Source organism: Chionomys nivalis, chromosome 4 (genome assembly GCF_950005125.1).
Source record: "Chionomys nivalis chromosome 4, mChiNiv1.1, whole genome shotgun sequence".
NCBI lineage: Eukaryota > Metazoa > Chordata > Mammalia > Rodentia > Cricetidae > Chionomys > Chionomys nivalis.
Genome location: NC_080089.1, coordinates 16,344,167 through 16,366,965, shown reverse-complemented (window position 1 = coordinate 16,366,965; position 22,799 = coordinate 16,344,167). Strand labels below are relative to the sequence as shown.

The following is a 22,799-nucleotide window of genomic DNA, read 5'->3' as shown; positions in this document are numbered from 1 at the left end:
GTGCTTGTGCCACAGTGTCTCCATGCTTCTGTTTAAAACACACGCTCGCTGGTGGAGTTCTCAAGCTTCTATTAGCATCTTGTAAATTACTATTTATAAAGAAATGCATGTGTTACAGGCTTAAGCTCTGTTGGTGTCCCTTGTCAAATTTTCTTAAGAAAATTTAATAGCAGCGCTTGTGTGCTCAATGGAGCAACTCCAGATCCTCACGCCTGACGAAACAGCCCTTATTTAAGAAGCACATCAAATAGGGCCAGTTTCCATAATCCCTTTTAACCCCTTCATAACTAATATCTTAGCTCCCAACCTTTCTGCTTATTCTTTTCTTTATAAGAAATCATATATGTGTGTATACATATTCAAATCTAAGATTGCATATTACTTAGCTATTCTATTTGTTTATATTTTAAAGATGTTTTATACATGTGAATTGTCTGTTTAAGACATGCATGCTTGATGCCCGTGGATACTAGAAGAAAGCATCAGCTCTCCTGAGTCTGAAGTTACAGAAAGGAACTTGGTTAATTGTACCTCAAAGTCTGAAGTTCATGTTTGCTCTGTGTCCATTTTATTTCTTTTCAAATTCAGCAAACAGCCTTATAACCATATGAAAATACTGTGGGTATCATTGAAAAAATAATTTTTAGGACAAAAGCTAAGGAAAGAAAAGATTCTGTCAGTCAAAATCTTCTGGAAGGGATGAAGGGTGACAATCGTCAATGTGTTGGTTTTCCCACCAGAAGCATGTACTTACACTTTAAAGAGCATTTTTTCATTTTTCCTTTGGGTGAATCTGTGCATTGGTGTTTAATGTGAAGGATCCACAAATGAGCAAACGGACAAGGACAGAGCACAGCCCTTCTTTCTGGTCAAGCATCGCCTTTTTGTTGAGCTGATCCACAGTTTGAGTGGGAACATTTATCATGCCAAGGAAAGCCTGGTGCAGGAGCATGTGGTGACTTGTCACATTGCTTTCATAGCCAGGGAACAGAGAGGAGGGGTCAGGGATAAATACTGATGCTCATTTCATCTTAGCCTCTATTCTAGTTACCTAGTTCAGGACTGTGACTCATGGGACAGACAGCTTACATTGACTGTGTCTTCCCCACTTAAACCTCTCTCGGAATCTTCTCAGAGACACATTAGAGATGTAACCCAGGTAACTCTAAATCTAGTCAAGCTGACAAGAAGATTAATCATCGGAAGCCTAACCTTTGTCAACTTGACACTTAAACATCACTTGAAATCAAAATCATAAATAAAAAACACTTTCTCCATTAGATAACTCCCCAAGCTTGTAGACATTTCATGAAAAAAAATGCATTTCATTTATCTCCAAGAGCCCTCTAAGGCTTAACAGTTCGATATTGTTCAAAAGCCCAGTGTCCCAATGTCTTATTCGGGGCTCAACTGTTAGGCCATGCAAAACAAAATTCAAGTTGAATATTTACAACACACAACTAATCAAACATTCCCATTCTAAGAGTGAGGAATAAGGGCATAGCAAGAAAGAGCCAAAGCAAACCTGAAACCAGGCAGGGTAAGCATGAATTCCGACAACTCTGGGGCTCTTAGTGGTATCATCTGAGTTTCAACACTCCACAGCGAGGCACCTCCAGCATCCCCATTGGTCTTCACCTGTACAGCTTCATGCAACAGCCCCTGCCCCGCCATGCCTGGCCTCAGTAGCCTTCTGTACCTTTCATATAAGTCCTCATGACATTGTAATACTTGAATTTTTCATATCTGCAAACTGAGTATAATGTGGACAAGACAGTCAAGTTTTGTTAATAGCAGGAATTGTAGTCTGGTCTCCTCACAGCTGTGTACTGACTTCTGTGTACCTAGGTAAGGGAATCTTGAAACACCCTTCCTTAGTTGATTGTTTTCAAGCAAGGTCTCACCCCCACCCCATGCCAACTGCATTACCAATTACAATTCACTCCCCTTTCTAACAAATTACTATTTTTACAGGTTGGAGCCTTTGTTGATTGGGATCTTGTCCTCAGGGTACCTTTTCTATTGTCCCAGTGATAGCATAGATTTTTTTTTCTTTAATGACAAAAATCTTAGTAATAATAACTTTCTCCAAACTGCCTTGCCTGCTTCTTTAAATTCACTCAGGCCCTTTTCCTAACCAGACTATATTTCTTAGATCTTTCAACCTCTGACTTCAGAGTTAACTATAAATTATATAGTTGTGATCGGTTGTCATAACCATGACACAGCCTGCATGTTACATTGTCTTGAAATTTCTTCTACAGATGTGGCAGTGCATTTTCATTTGTTTGTGCTTAAACTTGTATAACATGAGCAGTGTGTTTTCAAATTCTTTGTGAGAATGTAACATGAATGCTCTCCAGTCTGATTCTCCAGTATCACTTCTACTGCTATATGAGCACAGTGTTTACAGTTTGACTATTTGTTTCCTGATTTTTCATGCTCCCACCACAATGATCCATTCAGTTCTGCTTACAACAGTCTTGTGCATCTCCAGCCCATAAGTCAAAACTCTTCTGTATTTCTTCTACAAACTGGTTCAAATTCCTATGAACCCCATAGTCAGATCATCACAGTAACAACTCACTTTATGGTAGCGATTTTCAGTATGAGTTATTTTTTCATTGCTGTGGTAAAATGTCTGCCAAGAGCAATGTAAGGAAAGGCTCAGAGGGGCTCATAGTCTAAGGGGACACAGTCCATCACAGTGGGGAAGACATGGCAACGGCAATGTGAGGCAGATGGTCATATTGTACCTATGGTCAAGAGATAGTCTCCTCTTCCCTTTTTCGGTCAAGGAGCCCATCCCATGTAATAGTTCTTCCAGATCTAGATATTTCCCTTCCCAAGCCCCTCTAGAAACACCCTTAAGTCATATCCAAAAATATATCTCCTAGCTTATTCTAAATCCAGCCAAGTTGACAGTGAAGACTAACCATCATGAGAGTTTAGCGCAATTTTCTGGAATTTCAGAAGAGAAGAAAAATAAACTTGAAGTGAAAACAACTATTAGGTCTGCCTAAAAAGTAGAACTGTGCCTAAGGAGATGTCTCAGTAGAGACCTGAGCTTGGATCTTAAGCATTCACATAAATGATGGGATTCAGCATCTACCTGTGACCCCAGTGCTGGAGAGAGAGACAGATGGAGCCTGGAGTTTCCAGGTCAGCCAGTCTAGCCAGTGAGTAAGCGCCATGTCTATAGAGAGGTCTTGTCTCAAAAAACAAGGTGGAGTGTAAAAGAGGAAAATGGCCCACACATACGTGCACACAAGTATACATACAAGCGTACATACTTAGATTGTACAGTAGCTGGTTTATTGTGGGATCCTGCAAGGCCATGTATGTAAACTTTTTAGAACAGTGCCTGATATATGGTATGTATTAGCTATTACTATATTATTAGTCCCCCACATTTCTCCATAAATTAGATAGAAATCAGGATGTGGAGAAATGTGGAAAGGTCTGAGAATCCATGGGCACAAGATTAAATATAACTGCTTTAGGCAAAAGCTGAAACCCTGCTTTTAATAATAGGGAAGGAGGAAGTGGGGGAAGATAGGGGTTAGGAGGAAGAGGGTGAGGGAAAGAATTATCAATAGTTTTAAGTTTAAAGGAATTTAGGGGTCGTTCAGGTGCTCCCATCCCTGTGCATTGAGACGACATTGAATAAAACAACACCACTGGTATTCTGAAGACTGATCCACTCGGCCTTCTCCCCTCCTCAGGACAGTTTCCTCTATCGGCATTGCACAGTCTCTATTGAGCATCAAGAGTGCCAGGTGATTAATAGCCGTTCCTTGTCCCTTTGCTTGTGTCCTATTAGAGAAAACTTCAACAAGCAGAGAAATGCTCTGGATGCCATCAGTGCTGCATTTATGCATCGAGCAAATGAGACAAGCGCTTGACCTGGGCGCTTGTACTGGGGGACCACCTCAAGGCTCAGGCTTCGTGGACTGTGCTCTCAAGGACGATCCAGAGATAAGTTTCCCGCAGCTCTGTGTAAAAGGAAAATCTAGGAAGGCTGCACGGGAAAAGTAATACATGGACCAACTGCGGGGGTGGGGAAGAGTTCAGAGTGCTGGGCTTGGACATAGGAAATTAGGCATGGAACACGGCAGCACCAATTCCAGTTAGATGTTTTAGTAGCAAGCCCAGCATTTGCCCTCTGGGAGAATTATGCTGAACCAGCCAAGACTTGCACTTAAAGCAAATGTGAATGTCCTGTTCGTACTTACACAGCTGTGTCCCAGACAGCCACAGGGAGAGACCAGAAGAAAAAAGACAGACATTCTTATGTGTGTCGTTGTTCTGGCCACAGCTACTCCGAGTATCTTCAGTCCTCTTAAATAGGCAGTGACACTGTTTTATTCTGCTTTTCAGGGAGAGCATGTTTGAGTCTCCTGCCCCCCAATGACAGAATGAACGCCACCTATTTTTAAAGCAATTGCCCTGTTTCGGCCATTTATCACCTTACTAAATGTCATTCATCTATGACTGGCATCTTTCCCTCCTCCTAATCAGAAGTTTATATAAGGAGCCAGATGAAATTCTGGGGTTGTTTTTAGAGCCCAACCACACTCCAAAGTGGGCCTCTGGTTTGTTTGGGAAACTCCATTTCAACATTTAAGTCTTCAAGTACAGGTGTCCCACGTGTCTACAGCTCCATGCACAGTGTCCACGCCTCTCTCTTACATAGGTTGCAGAATGGGATTCCTTTCCACGTGGCCGAGTCAGAGCAGTTAAAAGGAAGCCTTGCTCTGTTTGATCCTTTGCTTTGTTTAAAGGTTGTGCAATACAACCGTGGAAATGGAGTTGGTCTTTCTGACGAATCCCTCCAGACCGGAAGTGGTGACTCCCTGAAGTTCTTCCTGACCATAGACAACAGCCAACCACTTGATATGATGCTTTTCATCCCAAGCATGTACCTCTGTAGAAAGTAAACTTCACCCTTTCTGGGTTTTCTTAGAACTGAACTCTTAACAAGATAATTTTCAGTGCAAATAACCATGAATTAACACTCTAGCACCGCCTGCCCCAGAAGCTCACTATTTCTTGGTTCCAGATTCCTATAGACAAAGCTGAGAACTCTGTTCATTCATTGAAACACCAAATTAAGCCTGATTGCTAAGCTCTTTGATTCAGTCATTATGTGTCCTCACTTCACAAAATAAACTCTTGTTAAAGCCTGAAAGGCAGTTTATGATCTTCCACAGATTTTTGACCACTTTGTTGATATATAACTTACACAAAATAACACCTGCCTGTATGGAGTATGCAGTTCCTCAGGTGTGATAGCATAGTACAAACGACACAAACATCACCATAATAAAACATAAAGGACTCTCACTGCTCTCCAAAGAACCCATGTCCTTATCAGTAGACTTTCACTAGCCCCACCCAAGCTCGTCGGCTTTTCTAATGATTTCTACTTTTTACTCCTTTGACATATGAGAACACACAGGGTCTGGAAAAACACACTGGGGTGTGCAAGGGCTTCCAGCTGGCTTCCTTCTAGAAGCAATAACTACTTAGCTTCCCGACTCCAGTCCCCTGCTTGAGGAAAGTGTTTCAAGTTCCCTTCTCTGTGAGCTGATAAACTCACTTATGAAGGGCACAGATGGGAGACACCGGGCTGATCCCTGAGACCCATGTGAGCATTGTAAAAAATATGCAAATTTTCTGGAGAAGTCCCCTAGCAATCCCCAGAAGAGAAAGCAGACTGTTGCCCTGGACATCTATGCTGGTTGAGCCCAGGTTGTAGGAGTACTGGGTAACATGAGAGAACTCAGGGGAGCAGAGGTCAGTGGCACCTTCTCTCCCTGTGTGTGAGTGTGTGTGTGTGCGCATGTGTGTGTGCGTGCATGCATGTGTGTGTGTGTGTGTGTAAAAGAGTCACAGACGTGCAATAGGAAGCAGAATTCTTCCTCCAGCCTCCACACGCAGCAAGCACATCCCATTCCCATTGTGTCCTCTAACATAGGACTCCCTCTGAGGAGGCTGGAAGCTGGGAGAAGGCCTTCATCCCTCATTCTGAAAACAGCTGCTATTCACTTGAAATGAGCCTTCATGACATGTAACCTTGTCAGACAGCATGGTCCGGATCTGAAGAGTGGGTCAGCCCACACAGACCCTCAGTCAATATGAACCCAGGAGCTGAACGTTTTTCTTTTCCTGCCTTTCATTGTCATAGAAGCTTCTAGATGTGGCTGAGCAGACGGAAAGATGAATGACAATGGAAAGAGTGAGATGTAGGAAGAAGAGTCAAGGTGGATGGCCCCTTGCTCTCAGATGCTGAGTCCTCTTTCCTGGATTCTGATACAGGAAATTAGAGAGTGATAAGTCTGTGGTGTTAAACATCCTGGTACTGTGATGGTGAAGAGGAGAGGCGGTTATTGACCTCCAAACACTGTGGGGGCAGTTTTGCAGGAGTCCTACACCACATGGGCAAACATTGGAAGCACATGGCAGGGCACTCACTTCAGGTCATGTCCATGTGCCCACTTGGAAATCACAGACCTGAGAGCAAACAATTGTAATGATGACAGAAAAGGGTACCGGCGACATTGGCATATCGGATTGGCCAACATGAGCGGAATCTGAAAAGCCTATGGGTACAACAAATTGATAATAGTGTGTCTCTTATATGTTTCAAATTTGCTAAGAATGTGTGTTTCAAATGGTCTCACCTTTATGTGATTGGTAGGTAAGTTCATGTGGTAAACTTTCCCACATGTCATTTATAAATCATAACATCGCTTTGCAGTCTATTAAAGTTATATCATTATAGTCAACCTGCAGCAGAGAGAGAGCAAAAAAAGAGAGAGAGGGAGAGAATGAATCTAGGGTGAGCCACATGAATGAGGTCTTAGCGAGGGTGAATGAAGCATAGATTGGGATCCACTCTGGCATGCCAGGGTGCAGGGAATGCACCAGCTCATAGAGAGCTGTGTTACTCTAACTGAGATGTTATTTTGGATGTCACTAAGGCATCATTTAATGTCTTATCTCCTCTTGTTTCTCTAGAATCCATGTCCTCCCCTATCCATCTACAGCTCAGCATCTTGAGGTCAAGAACTTCCCTGTAGACCCCAGAAATATTTTCCATTCATGACTGTTCTTTGATCTTTCCTCGTTAATCAGCACACACCATGAAAAATTCCAACCCATGTTTTCTTCAGAGATATTATAATGGAGAAGTGGAAAATAAATTTAGGTTCCTAATTTCCATCTCACAATAAAAACAATAAACTGTGCAAAAGACAAATTTGTGCAATGAGCCAAGAGGCCTCCAAGGTCTGCCTTCTCATTTCTTCTGTCTTTATAGACACTGAAAGAAGATATAGGTCCTTCCACTTGGGATATCTTAGTGTAAAGATCTGGATACATAAAACAGAAAAATTACAGTGGGGTGTTTGTTGTGAGAGCTACTGAATTGAGACAATTATGTGTACAAGTGTAGCTATTGCAGAAATTGCCTTCTTGGAAAGTATAATTCCAAGCATATAAAATTAGATAAGGAAAAAAAGTGATATCTGATAGCCAGAATCTAATCAGTGTCAACTACGTATTAACAACTTAACAGCCTTTAGCGTGGCTCCTAGAGGACTCCAGCCCTAGGTAAACTAATCTTTGGGTTGCCTCATATTAGAAAAACAATGTTTGCTAAGAGTTTTTGCATTCCTCCCTGGCAGCAGTGTCTCTTCCGTGTTACACAGACCTGCGGTCATGACTCACCATTTCTTAGTACACTTGATTTTCCTTTAAGAATAATGTGAACCTCCCTGGGAACTGAAGGGTACCATTCTCTAATATATTTACTTTCCCTTTAACTGGTCTTTTTACCATTATTCAATGAGCTACCTGCCCCAGATATTTAAAAGTCAAATATTCTCATTTCTACACAGGTCTGATTACCACGACTTCGAGGAAATTGGATCGAGAGCAGCAGGCGGAACATTTTCTGGAGGTAAGCGCACAGAGAGAAGCGGCACTCATTAAAACTGACTTTCAGTAAACTCCCCTCACCTTCATCAAAGGCGAGAACCTTAGCGAGTCTAAGCAGTGGGTTTCCGAGGCAGGTGCTCCTCCTGGCCTGATTGATTCTGAAGGCAGAGGCTTCCAGGGCAACCTTACCCATGCACCGCTGTGAGCCTGTGAGAGGAGAGAGGCTTGCAGAGAACACTTAGCCCGGTAAGGACAGGCAGGTGCCTGCACACGTCCGCCTGGGCTTCAGACGGCTATCAGTAATCAGAGAAGAACACTGTGGGGCAGAGCCCCAAGGGCCTCAGCTCCAGATGTGTGGGGGCGAGGGGGGGCGCAGCGGCACTGCAGTCAGAGCGAAGCATGTCATTCGAGAGGACGCTGCTCACCTCATATCTCACCATGGGGAGACGGCTGAAGCTGAGAGGTGCGCCTTGATTCACAGCCCGAGATGACTGCTCCTGAAACTACAAAATCCACAGCCATAATTCATTAAGACAGGAGCAGTCACAGAGGAAACTCTAAGAGCATTACTTCTGAGGAAGAGAGAGATTAAAAGACAGTATACGGCAACAGATGAGAAGACAGATACGAGGGAGCTCTGCGGATCTTCTGCATTTTCAGGGTCTTTATTGGGTAGCTTGACGGAGTTTTATAGCACCATGATTTAGGTGTGACAGTGTGATATGGAATAGAGGAGGATGCTCAGAGCTGTTTCTTTCGTCCCTAAGACTTGCTCACATATACCACACCTGCACACACACACGCACACACACCCCTCCATGCCTAGACATATATATCCACGCCTACATACAACTATAAGCCTATATTCCTGCACACACATCTATATGCCTAGAGACATTTGCACACCTTACACATACACCTGCATACCCCTATACAAATACACACACACCTGTACTGCACATACACAGCTCTCAAATCTTATACAGGAATCTCCTTGGAATCCTCCTTTATTTTTTCACCCTGAAGGAGCTTTGTAAGGAACACTGGGCATTGAAGTGTTCTGCCTGTGTAGCCTAAAGCTTTTCATCATGATGTGTAATTAATCACCCTCAACCTCTGGTTCCTTCCCCTGAAGCATTACAGAGCATGCATAGTACTGATACCTTATAGGGACACTGTTAGCATCAAATCTTGTGTTCTATAGCAAAGTATTTTTCAGAACTCCGAGTTCCATACATAATAGAGTGTTGTTATTACAGAAAAAGCCCGTGATAATCTGTCCAAATACCTTTTTTAATCCCATAAAGATAAAGACTACAGGCTGACAAAAATAATTATAATAATTCTTTCCCCAAAATCCTGTTAATGGACTGAGAACTGGCCCAGGTTGGTGATGCCAGTGTTGTTTTGTGTGTTTCTCTACTCCCCAGAAGGAGCTCAGGAGCCCTGGAAGGGCTTTGTTAAGTGGTAGCTAGCCCTGTTACAACCCAGAAGGAGGAAAAGCAGACAGCATTTCCTTAGGTGGAGATCTCCGCGAGGGTGTGGCTCAGAGCAGCAATGGAGACATGCGGCAGAGAAGTGGTGCAAGGTTGTTTGGGGTCAGTAGGTGTCCTTACTGTGCACATCCTTGATACTTTCTGACCCCTCAGAGACTTAGTTAAGTGCGGAGTAACAGGCCAGGGCTTTGAATTTGCTTAGCTTGAGGTCCGATGCAGAAAACAGCAATCCTGGGCAACTGAATTCAGCCTGGTCTCTGGCTGCAGCTAGGCACCATTCAGACCCCCAACAGACTGAGGGCAGGAATGATTAGCCATGGGATGTCAAAGGGAGAAGCCACTAAGAAAGGTACCATGGGGACGCAAGAGTATATGGGGTGGGGGATGGGTTGATTAGGAAGCCCTATTTGAAGAGGTGACATTTGATGGTTTGGGTCTGAGATTCTGTCCAAGAAACAGAAAGTAGAGGAGGGTATCAATGTGGAGCAGGGGCAGAGGGAGAGATGATGGGAAGTCAAAGTGAAGAGCAGCAGATCGATGCAGTAAGGATCCCAGCTTGCCGTGGAGTGCGACAGACAGCCATTAGCCCATTGACACATTGATTACAGAGTCTGGGTGGGGACAAGGCAGCAGGGACAGTGGAAGACTGTGGGAAGTTTTAGGGAGACCCAGGTAGGACAGTGTGGCCTGAGGAGAATGAGGACAATGTAGCTCAAGAGGGAATTATCTATTTCAGGCCCCATTGGAGATCCGGGGACAGCAGGAGGCTGACTTTCTAAAGCTTTCAGAGTTGAGAATTTAAGGGCTCTGGGCCATTAAAATCAGACCAGACTGCCCCAGGGCACACCTCATTGCCTTGGAGCACACTGTCCTCAAAAGTCTACCAAGACTCAAAAGCCAGCTGAATCTTTCTTTCCTCTTTCTTCTTTCTCTCTCCCCTCTTCCCATCTCTCTTTCTACCTCTTCCTCCTCTTCCTCTCTTATTCCCCTTTCCTTTTTTCTCTTCAATTCTCTTGTTCTCAACCTTTAAATTGTTTATCTTATAATCATGGTGTTTTTATTCTGTGTAAAATCACAGGAATTTCAATATACCCATTTGTTTTTTAATTGATCATGAGAGGAATATTATAAATAATACTAAGTTATATTAACTATATATTAACTAATATAACTAATAATTAACTAATATAACTAATAATAAATAATAAATAAATGAAAAGGTAATGCTTTGTAATGCAGACTAGAGTTGTCCATTGTACCCAAATTTCTGTAGCTTCTGGTCCATTTGGAGAGTCCCTAGTTTGGAATTAACCTCTTGAAGAGTTGAATCACCCAGGTAACACTATGACCCTCTAATGTTCATAGTAACCTCTGGTCTCTTTCATAGTTTTCCTTTCCAATGAGATGAAGTTGACTTTTCCTGAAAGAGTGTTTAGAAGCCAATACTGCACCCAGAGGACATGGGTGGTTGGGAGTTGGTTGCTATCCCCATGACAGAAGGTCCTTCAGTTATACACTGATTGATGATACTTACTCTTGTCGGGGAGGGGGGTGCAAGGCGATGCATGGTCTTACAACTCTGTAGAGAAGTCACATTAACCTGTGGCTGTCATGACTGTTGTGATTCACCTATGGCCCTGTTACTCAGGAGGCTGAGGCTGATGGACCACAGTTCTGACTAGTCTAGTCTACACAGTGAGACTGTCTCTCAAACAAACAGCATGCAGGCAGAGGAGCAAGGAATGCAGACAGACTCGCATGTACAGTGCCTCTTTCCTCAATGGTTTCTGGGTTAATTCTCGCCCACCTCCAGAAGCCACTGATGTTAAGATATTCTGCTGCTCTTCTCTCACTTCCACAGGTGCAAAAAATAGGTTTGTAGCTCACATATTCAAAGTTTATACATTCTTGACAGGCTGTTGTGGTTGTGGTGTGGGAGGCCGTTCCTACAACCACAGAGTGTTGGAAATGGACTCATTAATTAGTGAATAAGGATCATTCACGCCTTGGTGGTTTTATCTTTGGCCCAGGTTACGCCATTTTCAGAGAATTCAGCTACAAAATAAGGAATAAAGCTGTCCCTTGCAGTATAATCACTAATGTAGACTGGTTTCTCACCTATCAGATGCTGAAGCTTCCCAAAGGCACGAAACTCCATTTCTTGAGGTATTAAATCAAGGCCATGTAGGGAAGGCCCGTGTTCATTTGAAGAGTGCCTGAATCTGGTAGACTCTCAGAGCTCAGATGCAGCCTTGGACCTCTCTAGATCTATCCCCCCCTCCCCAGTCCTCCCCGTAAAGAGGAGGACCATTCCCTGCCTCTCAGCTGATATAAAAAGTGGATGAATGAGAGCTGGAAGGGGCTCCACGTGTGGATGCTAGGGTGTATGTGTGAGCAGTGGACGTGTGGTCAGTACAGACTGGCTTCCTCGCCTCTGTTTTCTACACCTGGGAACCTCTGGATGTAGTGTGTATGGCATGACTGGTGTCACCCGAAAAGACAGTGCTGGGGTCACTATCAACACATGCTAAAGGGTGTGAGCTCGAGGTAGAAGTCTAGAGATTATGCCTCCTTCCATTTGCATGAGGATTGCCCAGTTAAACTGTCTCCAGCTACTGTTTTCTTTACCTGTAAAATGGAAGTAACAACACACAAGACACAGAGAGCCAGGAACTCAGTCTCCAAACCCTGCCTGCCCCTCCCTCCCCATTTTCCTCCTTTCTCCCTTGTCTTCAAAAACCATCTTGTCAGTTACTTTTTTTTTCTGTAACTGCTCTAGCAGTTGACTCTCTCATATTGGTGTGACTATTCTTACACACACACACACACACACACAGTCCTGACTTGTGTGTGTCTTTATCTTGCTTACAAGAAGAGCATGATTATTCTTCTCTTCTGATTTTGAAACAGTGCTCTGTTCAGGGCTGGATGTTCTGATTAAAATCTCCCAAAGAGAACAGAGAAAATATTCTATTTGTAAATTGGAAACGATGACAGGACAAGACCTTGTCCTGTATAGAGGAAGGAGAGGAGAAATAGTCCTGAATGTGCACATAACTTGAAGTACCTGAGAGAATGTGGTGAGACTTTGTGTGATAAAATTTGTATAAATATCATATCATAGCAGAGATGCACCTGAGACCTACAGGCGTGTGTCCTACTTGGTGTCTGTCTTTCACAGACTCATCCTACAGACATGTGTGTTATTCGGTGTCTGTCTTTCACAGACTCATCCTACAGACATGTGTGTTATTCGATGTCTGTCTTTCACAGACTCATCCTACAGACATGTGTGTTATTCGGTGTCTGTCTTTCACAGACCCATCAGTCTTCTTCTATAGGATGCAACTCATGTAACTCTGATTTTCCTCACACCTGGAAGTCTCTTCACTTTCCTATTAATTTGTCCTTTGGTAATTTTATCCAGGTATGTAATTTAATTTAATCAGGCTCCAGGTTATTGTCTCCGCACAAGAAGGGAATGTGCTGCACTTTGGGAAGTTAGTGTCCTACTTCCTCTTGCCTTGGATGTCAATCCATGTGCCCGTGAATGTGCTTCTGGGAATTCGCTGCCTGGGTAAGCACCTGCTTCTGGAAGCCACAATAACTTCTGGAGAAAGACAAGCAACACCCCACTTCATACTGCTATTTCCAGAACTTAATCCTAAGAGAATGGGAAGGTGTCTCCTGGGTGTCCTGTCTTAGCCACTTTTCCTGTTGTGTGAAGGAAGAGCCTTTGGTCTCATGCCACCCCACTCCGCATAGAGGCTACTGTTTGAACCACAGCCTGTGCTCAAAGCCCAGGAACAATTCCTAAGTCACATTTCCCTATTGGAATCTGTCACCCCTGGGAGGTGATAAAGATATAATTCAGAAAGTCATCTTAGAATTTTTTATGAGAGCTGTTGTAATTCCTGACCACTGTGCATTTCTAAAGATGCTGATGTGTCAGGGTTAGGCATGGAGCTAGGCCACGAGCTAATAGGTACTTTCTTATGACACTATTGATATTGTATGTACTTCCAGGTGACTAATCCAAATAAAACAGAAAAAAATCAACATTTGCTTACAATGTATAAACTACTCTTTAGCGCTGTACCTTCTAAACCTCTCCAGACCAGGCAGCCAGAATCCAGAGGAGTCGGACCAAACTAGAATATCTCCACTGGAGAGAGGCATGACTCCTTCTACGTGCCTCTGTGTCAGGAAGAATCCCTCAGGAAAGTCTCACCTTTCCAAGCTCCAGGATGAGCATCTGAAGGGCTTGAGGAGGTGACAGAGAGTGCAGGAAGCCATGTTAAATTCAAAGCTCAACTCTAGCTGCATTGGCAGAGATCAAGCCAGCAGCCAACAGGCTCTCAGAGTCTGCAGGAATTGGAGGTCCTCTTGTTTGTTTTTGACAAGGGAACATGATAAGGGTTTTTATTTATTCAGCATTTAAGAAACAGAGGATGCGGTTCTGTATCTATTAGCCATAGCCAGGGCATGCCTCTGCCTGAAAAATTACAACCCCCACCCAAGGCCATGACAAATTCAGGATCTGGGCTTCAACACATGTGCAACGCCATCTGCCCAGCCTCAGAAATGCTTCCAACAGCAAGGCACTTCAAAGTCCCTGTCAGACCACAGGGGCATTAGCATATGAGGAGGGCTAATCAATTTCTGATGATCTAAAGCAGAGACATGTAGCAGACCTTTTCTTGTAGGCCACCAACCAGCTCCAAATCAAGACACGAAAACTTCTGTTTAGTTATAAATCTGCTGTCTAGCTTAGGCCCGTTTCTGGTGACCTCCTTTCACTTAAATTTACCTATTTCTCTTTATCTGCCTTTTGCCTCGGGACTTTTTGCTTTTCTTACATTCTGTATATCTTACTTTTACTGCTTCTCGTGTCTGCTGAATGGCAGCTGCCTGGCTTTTTGTCCCAGGCTTCTTCTCTCCTTCATTTCTTGTTCTTCTCTCGTTCTTTTCTCCTCCTATTTATATCCTCTCTGCCCACCAGCCCGGCCTGTCCTTTCTTTGCCTAATCATTGGCCACTCAGCTCTTTATTAGACCAATCAGGTGCTTAGTGAAACCAGTGTCAGACATCTTTCCATAATTAAGCACATATCCTTTCATCGTTAAACAAATACATCATTAACAAATGTAACACACCTTTATACAGCTAAAGTAATATTCCACAGCGTAAACAAATGTAACACTTCTTTGCCTAGTTAAAATAATATTCTATAACATATAGATCCACACACACACAGATAGATACATATGCATACATGTGATAAATGCACACACATATATACTATACACATTCACATGCACACACAGAGACACATACATATATGTACATATACATATATTTATGCATGCACATATACATATATAGACATATAAACAACATGCACATACTTAATCAGACACACAGAAATATATACACATACATAATTATAAATATATATGCATATACATAAATAGAATAAATACAAATTCACATGCACATACATATACACATATAAATATACACAGACCTATATACATATATACAAAGAAACATATATGCACCCACATACTTATGTATACACACACATACATATATATACTCACATGCACACACAGGAATATACCTGCATACATACACACATACACACATACACATACACATACATACATACATGCATGCACAAGTATGTGTGCACAATAAATACAAATGCACACATATATACACATATACATATACACATGTGCATATACATGTGTACCTATATGTCCACATATATGTGTACATGTATGCATACACTTAGTTACACATGCATGTATGCATACAAGCACACATACATACACATACACATACACGTATACATCTATATACACAGACCCACATACTACACACCCACTAACACTACTCACATAAACATACATACATACATAAATATATATGTATATACATACACACACGGAAACACTTATGAAAGGGAGAAAAAACTAAACTACTATAAACTCCTAAAATTTTAGACTGACTAGGGTAGAATTTTAAGGAGTAAAGTTATTTTGAATTATGAAATGGTTTCAAACACATACCTTTGATGTACAAAAGCATATAATACAAAACATATTCATTGTAGGGAAGAAAGAAACAGAGAGCGACATGCAAAGGGACATAAACACCTAGGAAAAACTTTGGTGAGGAAACTGTTAGCATCCATAATTTCCCCAACCAAAAGTAATCACTTTTCTATTTTTTATATGATCTTTCAGAACATTTTTGCATTTACATACGTACATATACACATCTCTTCCACATAACATGGCTGGAGAGAGGCTCGGTGCTCAAAGCATTTGCTGCTCTTGCAGAGGCCCAGAGTCTGGTTTCCAACACTGGCATCCGGCAGCTCCCTGTCTGTAACTCTAGCTCCAAGATTGTGGCTATCTTCTTCTGGCCTCTGTGGGTACCTGCATGTATGTGTCTGCATCCATATAAATCTTTAAAAGCTGTCAAATATATTGTGATACTGTAAATATTCTTTTATAAACAATTTTCATTCATTGTGTTCATTTATATATTGATAAATTTATGTGTCCCCTCACACACAATGGGGTCTCATTAAACAGTACTCTGTGGTACTCTGTGATAACCTTAAGTAGGGAACCACCCATCAGAGGACTGCGTGGATTTTGCCCAGCCTTCTTCCTAGACCCTCTGCTTAAATGTCCCTGCTGTTGGTATGCAGCCCACTCAGACGCTTTTGACTGACCTAGTCAGGAAGCAATTCAAACAGACTGTGGAAAGCAACCAACAGCACTTAACAGACAGCTGGGTCAGACAGCACTGAAGCAGGGAGCAGACGCTGGCCCAGGCGTGCACCCTTGGGTACCACAGCAACTTTTAGACACCAGCTATTCCTCTCACTTTTAGGGTAGAGAACGTGGAACCGCATTCACATCTAGCATTGCTGCCTGCCCCCTCTACAACTCTGACTCTTTCTGATGTCAGTGGAGATGAATCACTACTATAGCTAAGGCCTGTGTGTCTTCGAGAGGGGCACAGACGACATCCCAGGCTGGAAAGAACAATCCTGGTGTCTAAGTCTGGCTCGGTTGTTAAGAGCCCTAGCCACTCTTGCAGAACACGCAAGTTCAGTTCCCAGCGCCTGCACTGCAGTTTGCAACTGTGTGTCACTCCACTTCCAGGGGTTATGACACCTTTTTCTGGCCTCCAAGGACACCAGGCACACATATAGTGCATATTCATAATGTAGCCAAACACAAAATAAAAGTCAGTAAACCTTTTTTTTTTTTAAAAAAAAAAAAAAAAAAAAGGCAAAGTCTTGTCAGATGATACCCTTGACAGCAACAAACAGAGAAGCAACTGTTGACATAACCCTGTGCGTGTCCACTGAGGCTGGGCTGTGGAGCGACTCTGAAAACCCCTAGTGCGCATGCTAATACGTCACTGCTGCCCGGGGTTAAACCCACTTTCCCACAATCTTGATGTGTGCTTTGGAGGGAGGGATGGCAGGGAAAATAATACACATCAATGAAATGCCCTGTTTTGAGGGTAAAATATACATAAATATATTATTTATGATATGAGTGAACCAAAACCAAAGATTATAGGATCCTTGAAGACTGATTTTGTTTCTGGCACTGAGTTGAAACCTACTAGACCCTAAGTATTGGTAAACTGAACTGAAAAGCTCTTTTATCCTCCACTGTTCTGCGTGTTTAAACCGAGGAGGGAGAACTGAATGGCAGCTCAACTTTGCAACTAGTGCCTATCTAAGAGGAGCTCTAGATAGCTGGGGCCGTGGTGGACATCTCCAGAGCTGTGGACAGGAAACTGTAGATAAACTCACTTCCGAAACACTAGAAAGGGCCACATCTAGGGGGAGGCCAGCTGGAAAGAGAAACGAACTTGGACCCCTTAGATCACATTACTACGTGACCCACCATGAATTTATTTGACCCCAGTGGGACAGAACTCACATGATGCCGAGACCAGCACTCTGGCCAATTCACACCTGAGATTATGTACTAAGGGCTCCCACAGGTGTTTGGACGAAAAGACTGACCCAGCATGTTAAGGAAGCAAGACGGGAAAGTGGTAAAGACTAGAGGTGAAGGCACATCACAGATGCCAGTGAGTCACTAAAAGAAAGGCTGACCTGGAGAGCCACACCTGAGATTTGGGTTATAAGTTCAAAACCACGAGAGTTATCAGTGTACGGAGGAGCATTGTTCCACTGCCGCCTTGTTCTCTTTTTAATTGCCACACACATTTCAATCACATCCAGATGTTCTATTATTGTGGCTACCAACTTGGGAAATTACATTGTAGTCACTTTCAAAGCTGTCAGAACACTAAATTCAACAATGACAGTTTATAACCCATTTTCTCTAAAGTACTTATTTTTTTTTCTTAACCCTAATGGGTTAAGCCAGGCTTTCTAAACTGAGTTTTTCCCATATATGTAAAGTCACTCTTTCTGGTTCCACAAATGTGCCTTGCCTTTGTGCATGCCTCATGCCCATCTTAGGTCTTTGTGCTTGGGTTAGTTTAAAACATGGAAACTGTGGGGCTAAAGATATGACTCAGTGGTTAAGAGCACTGGCTGTTCTTCCAAAGGTCCATGGTTCAATTCCCAGCACCCACATAGCAGCTCACAACTGTCTAGAACTACAGTTTCAGGGTCCTCAACACCCCTATGCAGGCAAAACATCAATGTACATAAATTTAAAAAAATTGGAAACTGCTTGATACTTAACATTAAATAGTTGAATTTAATGATAAAATTCTTTCAATGCCTTTCGAACATGAGTGTGTGTGTGTGTGTGTGGTGTGGTGTGTGTGTGTGTGTGAGTGTGTGTGTGTCTGAAAATTGCAGACTGGTTTAAAGGACCAGCATTATTAATTTTGAAAATGCATGTTTTCCTACCTAAATTTAAAAATATGTAATAGTGTATTATCTGTTTTACAACTGATACGTTTAATATTTCCCACAAGGTTTCATGGGTAATTTTCAGTTGCAAAGGGATGAGTTCTTCGGTTCAATGCCCTCAGCATTCTTATGATAATTTAGAAATTGGGAGACTTGGCCACATTTGTCGATGGTAAACTGCAAAGAATCAGCCACTTTCAAATCAAACAAAGGCACAGAGAACCTTGAGGGTCCTTTTGAAAGGAGACTGCTTCTAACAAGTCAAATTACAGTGTCTATTTCCAAAGTCAATGGAAGGCTGAGTTCATAGGAGATGGTTGCTGCTGCTCTTTTGTGGGGGCTGCTTGCATAATCTGTCTGCTCTGTGCCTAGCACCCCACTGAACTCAGTAAACACGCAGCGCTGGTAATGTTGGCGCTCAGAATTCGTTTAGCGCTCTCACGGCTTTTGAGTGTCATGATGTTCTGCCTACTAGGTGCAGGGAATTTTAATTTAATGCCCTCTTCAAGCTTTGGAAGTGTAATGACCCATGTAAGGTAATCCTCTACTCCAGCGGGACGTTTTTGGAGCAAAGCCACAGAATTGTCCAAGAATTCATTAAAAAAAATCAGAGAAACTTTCCTTCCCACACTAAGATGCAGAGGTTTAGCTGACTGGCCTTTCCGATCCCTGTCCTCAAAGCCATCTGTATCATTATTTCTCAACACATACATACGAAAACAAGAAAAGTAGAGAGAATTGGAGTCTATGATACTTAAACCACTCTACTCATCTTCAATTATGCTATGATCCCGGCAGATGGTGGAACAGAAAAAACAGAAATAGTGACCAGGAAGCCACCTACCCAGCCCAGCCTCCCCCCTCCACCCCACTCCCCACTCCCGCCTGTTAGCTTGACCTAGCTATGACTAGACTAAGGGATATCTGTCAGTTTCCCGAATTTCTCCCATGAAGTCAAGGTTCCTTTTGGTTAAATAGAAACTGGCACAGACAGCTGTGGTTTTGTCTGCCTTTCTTTCACGATGCTGAGGATGGAACCCGGGGTTTCCCACACGGCAGGTAGGCATTCTGTAGGGACCCACACTCCCAGTCGCATGGAATTGTTTTTTTTTTTTAAATCAGTCATGTCTTTAGTACTGACATAATTCTGGGCACCTACTGGGCACTGTGAACTGTTTATCTGAGGAATAGATATCCCATAAAGGGAAGCACCAGCTAGCTATAAGAAACTCCTGTCTTGCTTATTTTGTTTCTAAAAAAGGAAGAGAAAGCTATTTTGGGAACCTGGCAATCTTCGGATCTTCAGCGCCTCCTCTCGCCTCACTTGGAAACCATAGGGAAGCGAGACTACCGGAAGAGCTGAGCGCATCAAGAAATGAAACACAATTGTGGGGAATATTTAAATTCTGTGAAATCAAGGTGAATTATCACTCATGTGAGTTCAGAGCCAGCTTTAGGTTTTGCATCACGGCGACAAAATAACAACTCAAAAAAGGAAGGATTTGTCTGCTGTGGTGGTGTCGGAAGTTTCAGTCTGCTATGGCAGGGAAGGTGGAGCAGAGCGGCTCGGCTGGGAAAGCACAGGGAGAGCAGGACTTAGTTGGCCCTGCCCATGGATGGATGCTGCCCATCTTTAGGTTTAGTCTTACCCTTTGGCTAATCCTCTCTAGAAATGTCCTCACAGACATTCAAAGGTATACTTACTAAGCACCCAGATACTTGTAAATGTAGCAAAATTGACAACAAAGATTTACTATCACATGGCCCATGATAAATAATAGCTAGGGGCAGACATAACTAGACACATATATAGATTTTCCACTTAATAAAACATAAGAATCACCAAAAAGGTTGCCCTAAAAAGGGTTGGGGCTACAAGTTTAATGATCAGTGAATTAATTGAGGGAGAATATATAACAGAAATATGTGTAAAAGTGTGAGAATCAACCTCTGTGTGATGGGGTCCAAGACTTCACCTAGAGGAATGGGGAGAGCTCTAGACATTGAAGTAGAAGGAGAACAATATCAAAGAAAATAACACACATAATTCTAGCACTAACATAAGTAGTAAAACATGTGGTACTCTTGGGAGGTGGTGATGCAGGGAACCTGATTGGCAAGCAGAGTAAGAATTAGAAAGGGAGGGAGGATGAGAACGCAGGGCTGTGAAGCCTGAGCAGGATGCCAACGCACTGACATGCCTGGATGAGGAAGGTCGCCAGGGGAGGGTGCCTTTGTACTCAGAGCCTGACATCCAGCTAGAGAGGAGGAGGAGGAGCGGGCTGTGAGGTCTGACCTTCACAGCCTGGAGAAGCACATCAGGAGAGATGAAAGCGGAGCAAGGAAGGAGTGCGCAGAACTCTGGGATTCTGAAAAGAAGAGGGAAGGTCCTGGTCTGTCCCAGAGGTCAGAACTGGAGCCAGCAGCTCCCGGTACAGACATTGAGTTCAGTTCATTTCTGAGGGAGTCTCCCTGTTTGCTTATCTCCTCCTCCCCATACATGTGATGTCAGGAAAAGATGTTCCAGGAAACATTTCCTAGAAAAGCAAAGGTCCTTTTTTTATTTAGTTTTTCCTGTAGATTTACATGTATTTCAATTTTGCTCATTTTCATGAAATTCTTGACTCACAGGGTGTGATCAATTGACTTGTTTCCAAACACTGGAACCTGACTTAAGGCCTGAGCATCTCGGTTTCCTTCTTAGCTGTGTGCTGTTATCTGAAGAGTGTGTCCCAGAGGCATGCTTTTGTAGAGACTCTGGGGTAGGGACTGGACTCTTCCTTTTGCCATAGAAAGCCTTGTTCTTCCTGGTGCAGCAGCCTATGGTGTATTTGCTTAGAGGGAGGAGCTCATTGCTACAGCAGGACTCTTCCCAGTATGGGCAGAGACTCATGATTATAGCCAACCATAATTGCAATAAAGATTCTGCCAGATATCACTGAATGGGTGAGAGAAAATTCTTATTCCATGACAGTTTCAATGCCCCCAGCTACAAATGGGAATGATTACAACCAGCTTATTGGGTATTTGAAATGCTATAGAGAAGAACAAACTGAGAGAAGAGGGTGCCTGACATTGGCGCCACTACTGTTAGTTGTCTTCTTAAAGTTAAAAAAAAAAGACACACATAATAAAATCCCACCTTGTCCCAAAGCTAGCATAATCCTCTTAGACTTGTAATTCAATAGAAATGTCGTTTCATGAATACAAAAGAGAAAGGCATTTTGATGCTTATGAAAATATAGCAGGCGCCACCATCAAGGACACCCCTTTACCTTCAGGGTGCACCTTCTCAGGTCCCCTGATAACAGTACTATCATGGGTGAGCGCAGAAAGTGAGTGGTACAATCTTACCTTGAGGACCTGTCAGGAGGATGGCCATGACTCATGCTCCCTGCAGAGGAGGTTGTTAAGTGAGTCATTAGAGTGTTAGAATTGCATGGGATGGCTTTGTCACCCAAGTGACAAGAGGCTTCACTTTGATACTGTTAAATCTGAAGAGGCTGACAAGCAAGAACTCTGCATGAAGATCACAGGAAGGGGATTGCTTCAGAGTGGCTGTGCCAAACCTCTCTTCTCTCATAGTCCTGCCATGGCCTTTGGCTATTGTATTGTTCTTCACTTAAATTTGATTTTAGGTCATTTCTGTAGCTTTTCATTGATGGCCTAGAGTGTGCAGCTTTTGTCCTCAGTATGACAAGGACCAGGACAAACAAGGCATGGCTTGTTGGACTCCCACCTTCTGAAACCCAGGGAAGCCTTTATCAAGGCAAATGGTCAGCCATGGTCTCCATGAAACAGCTTTTGTTCAAACGGCACTGATGATGTGAGCATTGCTAAGCATTCTCAGAAGTGACAGTGGAATTTAAAATGGCCAGGCCCTCAGCCTGACCCCCAAGGAAGCCTGTTCAACTCTTTCTGTCCTTTGCATTCTGAGACAGTGACATGTTTTCATGGGGTGATCCCTCCAGAGGAGAGTACTCCCTTCCAAACTTTGTTTCCTGAGGCTCAATAGGCCACCAAGAGCGTATGACAGGGTGCTCTACTTTCTGGGGAGAATGGGGTGGACCCCAAGCTGGTCTACGAATGGTTTTGAAAGTAAGAAGACACTGCCTTAGGAATGCTGTGCAGTGATTGGCTGGAGCGAGGTAGAGCTTGGGCTGACCCATACTTAACTTTCCAGCTTAATGTTGTCAGTTTGCTCCCACACAGAGCACACAAAAGGTATGAGGGTCTGAGAGTGCTCCCACACAGAGCACACAGGAAACGGTGTGAGGGTCTGGGAGTGCTCCCACACAGAGCACACAGGAGAAGGTGTGAGGGTCTGGGAGTGCTCCCACACAGAGCATACAGGAGAAGGCATGAGGGTCTGAGAGTGCTCCCACATAGAGTATGCAGGAGGTGTGAGGGTTCTGAGAGTGATTC

At 43.2% G+C, this 22,799-nt stretch overlaps 1 protein-coding gene across 5 annotated transcripts in view; it reads left to right on the top strand.

Moving 5' to 3' along the window:
• Fat3 (FAT atypical cadherin 3) overlaps nt 1-22,799 on the top strand; it is a 596,674-nt gene that overhangs the window by 419,814 nt on the left and 154,061 nt on the right. For all 5 annotated transcript variants that reach the window (XM_057767110.1, XM_057767108.1, XM_057767109.1 and 2 more), the window contains exon 4: nt 7,905-7,966. In XM_057767110.1, the coding sequence (XP_057623093.1) occupies nt 7,905-7,966 (62 nt within the window). The remainder of the gene's footprint in view (nt 1-7,904; nt 7,967-22,799) is intronic.